Here is a 9,620-nt window from a genome sequence, read left to right as displayed (position 1 = left end):
TCGTCTCTCCTCCAAGAGACTTCTTCAGTCTGAGAGTTTCAGGCAAAATTCAGGCTTTTACATGGAGGCAGGGCTTAAAAGCCTGAATTTTGCCTGAAACTCTCAGACTGAAGAAGTCTCTTGGAGGAGAGACGAAACGTTTCATTAGAGAAGAACCCGTCCAGAAGACCTATACAATTTTTTTCTTTTTGTTTTGTCCGTGCACTTTCATACTTTTGCGATTATGTCATTATCACTTGGATGTCAAAGGTTGAAAAAAATTCTCAGCCAAATTCACACAAGCACACAACAGCCCCTCCCCCCTTCACTGAACCAGGTTCCCACAGCCATGCATGCTAGACAGCAGCAGGCTCTAGAAGCTCACCGTGGAGCTCAGAACAGCTCACTCCGTTATTCCTTTATCCCTGTTCTGGAAAACAATATATCCAAAACAGACCAACACTATCATTATAAAAAGTACATTCAGAGGCTAAAAAAGGAAATATTACTGTGAACTTGAAGGATATAATAAAATCAACCCAACTGGGGACAATGTTTCTGTTTACAGCATGCAATAGTCCAAAAGGGAGGTCTACATTTTTTTTTATTTCAGCCTAGAAAAATAACTCTTAAGAAGTGTTCCTTCGTTTACAACAGATCTGAAGGGTGTTTGCATGATTGTAAGCTGAGCATGCTGTCCTTACAGGTGCGAACAGAAAAACAGCAAATGTGCAGGATGTTTTTTCTTCCTATCCTTCATTAAACACCACGTTTGTTCAAAAGTCATCAGCTTTTATAATTAAACGGTATATAAAAGGAAATGAGGATGCCAAGTGGTTACTACGTATACACGTGACCACTAGGTGGCACTGCAGTGAGAGGCTCCTCTTCCGTATTTTCACATAATTGCCTTCGATTTGCTCAAGCAACACTTGTGAAACATTATGAAACACTGTGAGCTGCAGAGCCACATTCACGCTGTTGGCCACAACCGTCCTGAGGCACAACAAATAAATCAGATTGGTCCTTTGCTTTTGCAGAGACAGGAAGTGTGTTCGTCTGAGCGATCAGGATCAATCTAATCTCCTTCCTGCTCATTTAGCACATGAGTCGAAACATACAAAGTGTAACAAAATGAACAACAACAACAAAAAAAAAACCTGTCACAGCATAAACCAGCTGAGTTAAATGTATGTCATAGCACCTTTGGCATTTGTTTCCAAAAAGACCTCAACGTAAGATGTGGGGACGTATCCCTCCTCATCCTCATTCCTCCGAACTCTCGTCCAGCCGTCGCCTTTGTCTTCTTCTATAACGTACAGCAGCTCGCCTTCGGCCACGGCGATGGTGCCCTCGTTATGACCTGCAGGATGAGGGAAAACGCACACAATGAGAGAGGATGAAATGAAAGGAGCGAACGCACACGACCAAAGAAGAAACATCTGAGGAAACATGGCCATGTCACAAAACCAGTAAGATGAATAAGAAGAGCTTTTATAAGAAGCCTCAACCAACAGGTAACATCTGCCTGCTCAGCTGAAGGTGAGGATGACAGAGCTAACGACGCTAATAAAGCTACACAATCACAGCTGTTTGATGTCGAACAGGGGAAAAATGAGGTAAGAAAAGAGGATATTCATTTTTATGAAAATAGTTCAGAATGAGTATAAAATTATTACTTTGACTTAGAAGAACATGTTCATTTCAGACTGTGGAAAATGATTTCTATTGGCCAACTAGAACCCTTTCTGTTGAAGCCATGTTTGTACCTTTTTAAGGGTTTGTCTAATTTAGGGTACAAGCAGTGGTGGGCAGCACTAATCTAAAAATTACTTCCACTAGCCCTAAAACACTACCTCACATATTTAGTTAACAAGGTAAATATTTAACTTGTGACTTAAATATTTAGGTTGCAACTTCAATATTTAGCTAGCTACCTAAATATTTAACTTAAATATTTAGCTAGCTACCTAAATATTTAAGTTGCTAGCTAAATATTTAAGTTAAATATTTAGGTAGCTAGCTAAATATTTAACTTGCTAGCTAAATATTTAAGTTGCAACCTAAATATTTAGGTAGCTAGCTAAATATTTGTTAAATATTAAGGTAACTAGCTAAATATTTAAATTGCTAGCTAAATATTTAAGTTGCAACCTAAATATTTAGGTAGCTAGCTAAATATTTAAGTTGCAAGCTAAATATTTAGCTCAAAACTAAATATTTAAGTCACAAGTTAAATATTTAGCTTGTTAACTAAATATTTAATTTGTAAGTAAAACATTTATTTTATAAATTATGACATTTATAAATGTATGAATCATATGGTGAAAAACTGACTTTGAAAAATAAATGTGTTCTTTTTTTCTTATAAAAGGCTAAATAAAACAAAATATTGGTGGTAATTTTTGACTGTGTAACTTTAGTAAGGGCACCCCATAAATAAAGCTACACAATCACAGCTGTTTGATGTAGAACAGGAAAAAAAAGAGGTAAGAAAAGAAGATATTCCTTTTCATGAAAATATTTCAGGATGCGTGTATAATCATTACTTTGACTTAGAAGAATGTACTCATTTCAGACTGTGAAAAATGATTTCTATTGGAAAAAGGCAACTAGAACCCTTTCTGTTGAAGCCATGATTGTAGCTTTTTAAGGGTTTGTCTAATTTAGGGTACAAGCTAGCAGCCAGAGGTACAAGAAAAACCACTAAAACATAAAAACTATAAAGATACTACAACATATCGACTGATGAGGGAATACAAGAACACATTTGTAGGTTTCACCCCAGCTAAAACCTGCACCTTTCTAAACGGGGTCAGCGGAACCGATGAGCTCTTTGACTCATTCCAGCTTCTCGTTATGCAATTTTCACCGATTAACATTCAGAAGAGTTTATTTCAATTGATTTTAAAAACACGTTAGAAGAGAAATGACGTCATTTCAGTTCTCACTCGTCCTCCACACATTTCCAGAGAAACCCCCTCCTCTGCTCCTCCCTCTCTACATCTAGACGAGCTGAAAAGCTTCTTGTCTCTAACACTAGGCTTTTCTCAGCAGCAGCCAACAAGCAGAGGATGGTTCTGTAGCTACCTTCAAACGGGTACAAGGCTTTGCAGGTGCCGATGGTGGGCAGCACGTCTTCATCGAACTCATCATCAATGTCAGGAGTGGTGGAGGTGGGGTTGATGTTGGCTTTGACGTGAGTTTCTGAGCTCTGCTCCTCCGTGTAGCTGCCATCCGGGCTGCTCAGGGGCCAACACACACACATTAAATATACTGTGAAAACATACGGAGTTTCCATCCAAAATCACACGGCTGGCAGCAACAGTGATCCTGGGCTGCCGTTTGTCAGAGTCTACCTTACCTCTCTCTGTTCTGCGCGCAGTTATTGCTCACTGCTGTGCTGTTCTGGGTCTCGAAGAATCCACTTCTGCGGTTTGAGTCACTCTTAGACGGCATCCTCTCCTCCACCTCGGCTAACCAGCCCTGGAACACACGCAGCTCTTACAAACATGTGGACAACATCCGATTGGTCAGGGGACTCAGCAATAGACAAAAAAAAAAAAAACAAAATCTAATGAGTGTATTTGTAGATTTACAAAAAGCTTTTGATACTTTAGATCACTCAATATTATTGGTTAAATTACATAAATACGGTATCAGAGTACTGGCATATGATTGGATCACAAGTTATTTGAAGAATAGAAGAAAGTTTGTATAAATCGGTGGTAGAAAGTCTGCTGTGCAGGATATTAGTTGTGGAGTACCACAGGGATCGGTCCTTGGACCGATACTTTTTCTTTTGTTTATTAACGATATTACAATGATTTCTAAATTGCTTAAGTTTATTTTATTTGCAGATGACACAACTTATTTTTTTTTTCTGGTAACAATATTAAAAAAGTGTTACAGGTGGTTGGAAGTGAATTTATAAAAATTAAAAAAAATGGTTTAATAGTAATAGATTATCATTAAATATTGGTAAAACAAGGTTTGCAGTAGTAAAAAAAAGGTGTTGATGATCATTTGTATGTTGAAGGATCTGAAATACAAAAAAACAGAAGAAGTAAAGTTTTTGGGTGTTATTATTGATGAACATTTGTCATGGAAATCTAATATAAACTATATAAAAGGTAAAATATCTAAAACAATTGCAATGATAAATAAGGTAAAGGATGTATTAAACAATAAGGCTTTGTATATTTTGTATAACTCACTGATTGTACCATATCTGACGTCTTGTGTGGAAGTGTGGGGTAATGCCTGTAAAACAGTCTCTCTTTTACAGAAAAGAGCTATTAGAGTTATTATTGTAGCTAAATACAGAGATCATACAAACCTAATATTTGTACAATTGAATATACTGAAACTTCATGTTCCTTTTCAGTCATTTCACTCAGTACAACACACAGTTGTATATGGGACACGCGCGCCCTCACGCGCCTGGCTGAAGCCACCTCTAATCACGTCTTAAGACCGGTGACGTGGTGACGTTGAAAGTCTGGTGACAGGCTCCGCCTTCACCCTATAAGTTTGGAGTCATCAGCGTCATTACTCAGTTCTATCGCCCTTCACCTCGCGATAGTCACCTCTAAACCTGAGCTCACATAGCTGCTGCTAGCTAGCTCAGCTTCTAAGGTTCTTAAGCTAGCTTTACTGGTGCTAACTGCGTTACCTGCTGGTTCATGTGTCTGCCACTCGACACTACTTAAGTGACCTTTATTTTCTGCTGAAAATTGTTTTGTGGTTCACGATGAGCACAAAACCACCTTTGAAGAAGACAAAGTCTTCTGTTCGCCCCTGTCTTCAGGGGTGCGGCTTTAAGCTTCACGAGAAGGACCAGCACGAGGCCTTCCCTGCCTGCCTGGGAATCATTCACGCTCGAAGGGCACTTGTGGAGCCCGAGTCCTGCCGGGCCTGTGCCAGACTTTCGCATCAGACACTGGAGAAGAGAGTGAAATTCCTGGAGAAAATGCTGGGGGAAACTGCTGTTTTCCGACAAGACCTGCTGATCTCCGAATCCAGCCAGACGGCTCAGTCCGACGAAGACGAGGATTCGGCGGTCGAAGCCCCCRCTGCTAGCTGGGCGGACCAGATGGAGCACGAGGCGGCCTCACCCGACATGGAGGGGGGTGAGACCCGGTTTCTACTTGATCTAAACCAAGAGGAGGACGATGTTCTGCAGATGGAGCAGGAGGTTCTCAGTCTGTCCGAAGACAACGAGGAGCCGTGCCCAGCTCACTCCACCCCCGCTGCTGAGAGGGTGGACCAGGATTTGTCCTTCTTATCCCTGTGTCGCCGAGCTGCTGCTAAACTGGAGGTACAGTGGCCCGACCCCCCACCTTCTCAAAAGCCATCGAGGTTCGTAGGGTTTTATCTCCCGTCTGAACCGGCTGATGTGAAGCACCGTCTGCCTATGGCTACATTCACACTGCAGGTCTTAATGCTCAGTTCCGATTTTTTGAAAAAATCCGATCTTTTTGTGTGAACGTTCACATTACATTTTAAATGTGACCTGTATCAGACTCCTGTGTGAACGCTACACAGCACTGATGTGACACGCATGCGCAGTAAAAGACGTGACGTCTCATCAGCTGGCTTGTTTTTTTACAGAGCTAGCATGGATGCTACATTTTGCTCATCGAATCGGAAGTTGTTGTTTAATCAGAGCCGATTAAATAATTATCTGACCTGCTTCTTTAGTTCAGTGTTTATATCTGAACCTGCCTCTGACCGGGATGCTCCAGTGAAGCTTTTTTTTTTTTAACGAAACTACGAGCTGGAAAAAAGTATCGACCGAGTATCGAACTTTAGGATCGATACTCTCCGCGACCCAGGCTGGACCATTATTATCAAACTATCTACGTGGAAAATGAAAAGTAAAAAGATGAAGCAACTGGACTTGTGTTTTGGAGCTGTAAACACACGGAGCTACAGATTTAAACAGCGAGACTTGAGGTTAGTGTCTTATCGATCCTTCAGCCCCTCCTCACTGATGAAAAAGTCAGATGAATGTGACATGAGCGTTCACACTGCAGTCACTTTGAAAACATCAGATATGTATCCGATTTAAAACCACATACTGAAACGGCCTGGGTCGGATTTGAAAAAAATCGGATTTGTCGCGTTCAGACTGTCATAAAAAAATCGGATATGAGTCAGATGGGTCAAAAAAATCGGATTTGGGTCGGATTTGCCTGCAGTGTGAACGTAGCCTATGTTTCCAGACTTTGTGTCGGAGCTGACGTCTTCCTGGAGCAAACCACGGTCCATCCACGCCTTCGTGCCCGGACAGGGTCAGTACTTGGACGTGGAAGGGGCAGATCAAGCAGAGCTTCATCCACTAGAGGATTATATTCCTATAAGTGGCAAGCTTTTGAGCGATGGAGTAAGAACAGGCACCTGGACCTGTTTTAGTGCTCAATAGGAGATGTTTTAACATTTCTTCAGGAGCTACTGGATAAAGGGCTCTCCTTTTCCACAATTAAAGTCTACTTAGCAGCTGTTTCTGCCTGCCATGTAGGTTTTGATGGAGTCACACCTGGTGCTCATCCTTTAGCCGTGCGTTTTCTGAAAGGGGTTCGTAGGCTATGGTCTGCTATTAAACCCAGTATTCCCTCTTGGGACCTCACTGTGGTTCTTGAGGCTCTCTACGACCCTCCATTTGAGCCCCTAGAGTCTGTAGAGTTGAAGTTTCTTTCATATAAAGTTGCTTTGCTTYTGGSTTTAGCTACAGCTAAACGGGTCGGGGACCTCCACGCTCTGTCAGTGAACCCATCCTGTATCCAGTTTTCTACTAATGACTCTAAAGTGGTTTTGCACCCCAACTCTGCGTATCTTCCTAAGGTGATACCTTCTAGTTACAGCTCTATGTCTATAGAGCTTTCCARCTTTCATCCTCCCCCTTTTGCATCTGAGGAGCAAAAGAGGCTGCATCTTCTGTGCCCTGTACATGCTCTACGCACTTACATCAGCCGCAGACAGGATGTAAGTTCATGTGATCAGCTGTTTGTGGCTGTTGCTAACCCACACAGAGGTAAAGCTCTTTCTAGACAAAGACTCTCTCACTGGATTGTAGAGGCCATCTTGCTAGCATTCAGCAGCAAAAACCTTCCAATGCCTCTTGGAGTTAAAGCTCACTCCACCAGGGGTGTAGCGCCATCTTGAGCCCTTTTTAAAGGGGTACCTGTGAGTGACATTTGTGCCGCGGCCAGCTGGGCCTCACCAAACACATTTGCACGGTTTTACAGCCTGGATGTAAAAGCACCTTCGGTGGCTCATTCTGTACTTTGTCGGGTCCAAAGCTCTGCATTAGTACAGTACTTACTCAGGCACACTACTTGACTCCGGTCTGATACTGCTCTGCGGGGCGCTTTGACAAGTCCCATATACAACTGTGTGTTGTTCTGAGTGAAATGACTGAAAAGGAACGTAAGGTTATGAATATAACCACGGTTCCTTGAAGGAATGGAACGAAGTACAACACCTTGTTGGCCCCGCATCACAAAAGGCTCGGTGAAGGGCGATATCTGAGTAATGACGCTGGTGACTCCGAACTTATAGGGTGAAGGCGGAGCCTGTCACCTGATGTTCAACGTCACCGGTCTAAAGACGTGATTAGAGGTGGCTTCAGCCAGGCGCGCGTGTCCCATATACAACTGTGTGTTGTACTTCATTCCATTCCTTCAAGGAACCGTGGTTATATTTATAACCTTACGATTTGATTGAGTACAATATTTTAAAATTTATGTATAAAGCACGTAAAATAATGTTACCAAACAATATTCAACTCAGATTTTTTTAAAGGGAAAGTGAATATAATTTAAAAGGTATTGAGATCTTTACAAAAATTAACTTCAGAACTGTGCTGATGGAAAGATGTATTTCAGTTAAGGGTGTTATTGTGGAATGGTCTTGATAGTGAGGTGAAACAGTCTAAATCTTTATTTCTGTTTAAAAACAACTTGAAAATTATGTTGAAGCATTATATTACTGATTAAGTTGACATTCTGTTTGTGTTTTTGTGTTCAGGGGGTTGTTTTGTTTTCTTTTTTCCCCCTGTATGCTGACAGTGGACTTGTTTGGAATTGATTTAATTTTTTTTAGTGAATAGAGGCAGATATAAGTTCATACTTCTTTCATTCATGATTTTATAGTATTTTTTTGTTTGTTTTTTTGATTTTTTTATGACTTGTTTTTTTATAGATGATTTTTATTGTTTTATGAATGAATGAAATGAACACAATAATTTAAAAAATTGAACTCTCAGTCATGGAGACGTTCACATAGGATAAAAACCAGCTGTGGAGTCTCTCCTGCCTGTGTGCAGCAGGACCACGGAGCCAGCTGCTCTGGCTGCCTTGCTTCTTGTCCTAATAAGGACAAGTGACAGGCCCGTTTGGACCTGACCCAGATTCAGACGTATGTTTGAGCTCCTTGTTAATTAATGTTTTAGAAAAACCAAACACTAAGGCTTTGCCAGCACTGAAGAGAAATGAGCTCCAAGTGGTGGACTCACCTCGAATTTCTGCACTTCAGATTGGAGCTTTTCGATGTTTTGGCCAATCTCTGTGAGGCGTGGGTCGACGCTGGCTGGGTCTCCCATCTGAGGGTTCTTTATGTACACGTCTTTCATCTTTGTCAGGGCGTCCCTTCAGAGATAAGAGCAGATCAGTGAAGTCAGGAGAAATCCTTCAGCTTTTGCTGCAATCAAAAGTCACAGAAACAGATTCAGATGGTTTGTCATCTTTTGTGGCAGCAACTGTTTTGTACATCTGTCTAGTTCTCAAGGCCTTCGTAAAAGCAAATTTCCACTTTAATCTTTGCTGAGTTCAAACAGCATCATTCTTCACTGACACACTTTATCCACATTCAAAATAAGTTTTATGTTGCTTTTAAAATCCCAATTGCATTTCTGTAAATTACTGCTACAGCAATTATTATCTATTTCTCAAAGATCAGAACAATGGGCCTCATGCAAGAACATGTTTGTGTTCTTAACCTAAATTTCTCTTACTTTTGTTCGTACGAACATGCCACGTCAGATTCAACAAACTCTTCTATCTTCAGGAAAAGTGTGTAAATGAGGAGAGTAAACTGATGAATGTGTATCAGGTGCTCGTGCACGAGGAGAGGTGATTTATATAATTACCACCTTAAAAACACCATATAAGGATATATGTTTCCTGCCCCACTCACCAGAAGTGTCCATTCATAAATGACATCGCAAAGTAAAAAAGAAGAACTAGCTCGGAGATTGAAGTTCAGCTCTCGGAGATATGCACACAAAAAACCCCGTCATTTTTAGCAGCGTCAGCTGTGGAATTAAAGGATCTGTTTTAAAGCATAGGAATGAAATGACGACTGCTGTTAATGTCGTGTTTCCAATGCGTCGTGCTGCCACAGAAATAAAAATCTAAATCATATTCGTCTCTCTGTAGTCCTGCTCCGGTTTTTCTTTGGTCAAATATTTTTAATTTCAGTGTAAACAACTGTGTTACATAGGTTTCACTTATTCAGAGGGGCAGTCGTGCACCGCAACCCCCACCCCAGACACAAGTGTCGGATGCGTTTCTGAAAAAAAGCTTTTTAAAATGTCTCCAAACTTCAATTAACTTCATATTAATATTTTAGTGCTATAC

General features: G+C 41.0%; 1 protein-coding gene across 2 annotated transcripts; it reads right to left on the bottom strand.

Moving 5' to 3' along the window:
• Positions 1 to 147: 147 nt before the first annotated feature.
• LOC106537147 (formin-binding protein 1) lies at positions 148 to 8,630 on the bottom strand (the record flags this gene model as incomplete). 2 transcript variants are annotated; one of them, XM_014034519.1, is given in 5 exon segments in its annotated part: positions 148 to 409; positions 1,184 to 1,342; positions 3,070 to 3,233; positions 3,344 to 3,465; positions 8,498 to 8,630. In XM_014034519.1, coding segments are annotated over 5 exon segments (589 nt in total), but the record flags the coding sequence as incomplete, so codon positions are not given.
• Between the last annotated feature and the right edge of the window lie 990 nt (positions 8,631 to 9,620).

Source organism: Austrofundulus limnaeus, unplaced genomic scaffold (assembly GCF_001266775.1).
Source record: "Austrofundulus limnaeus strain Quisiro unplaced genomic scaffold, Austrofundulus_limnaeus-1.0 Scaffold2150, whole genome shotgun sequence".
Lineage (NCBI taxonomy): Eukaryota > Metazoa > Chordata > Actinopteri > Cyprinodontiformes > Rivulidae > Austrofundulus > Austrofundulus limnaeus.
This window is presented reverse-complemented; position numbering and strand designations above follow the sequence as displayed.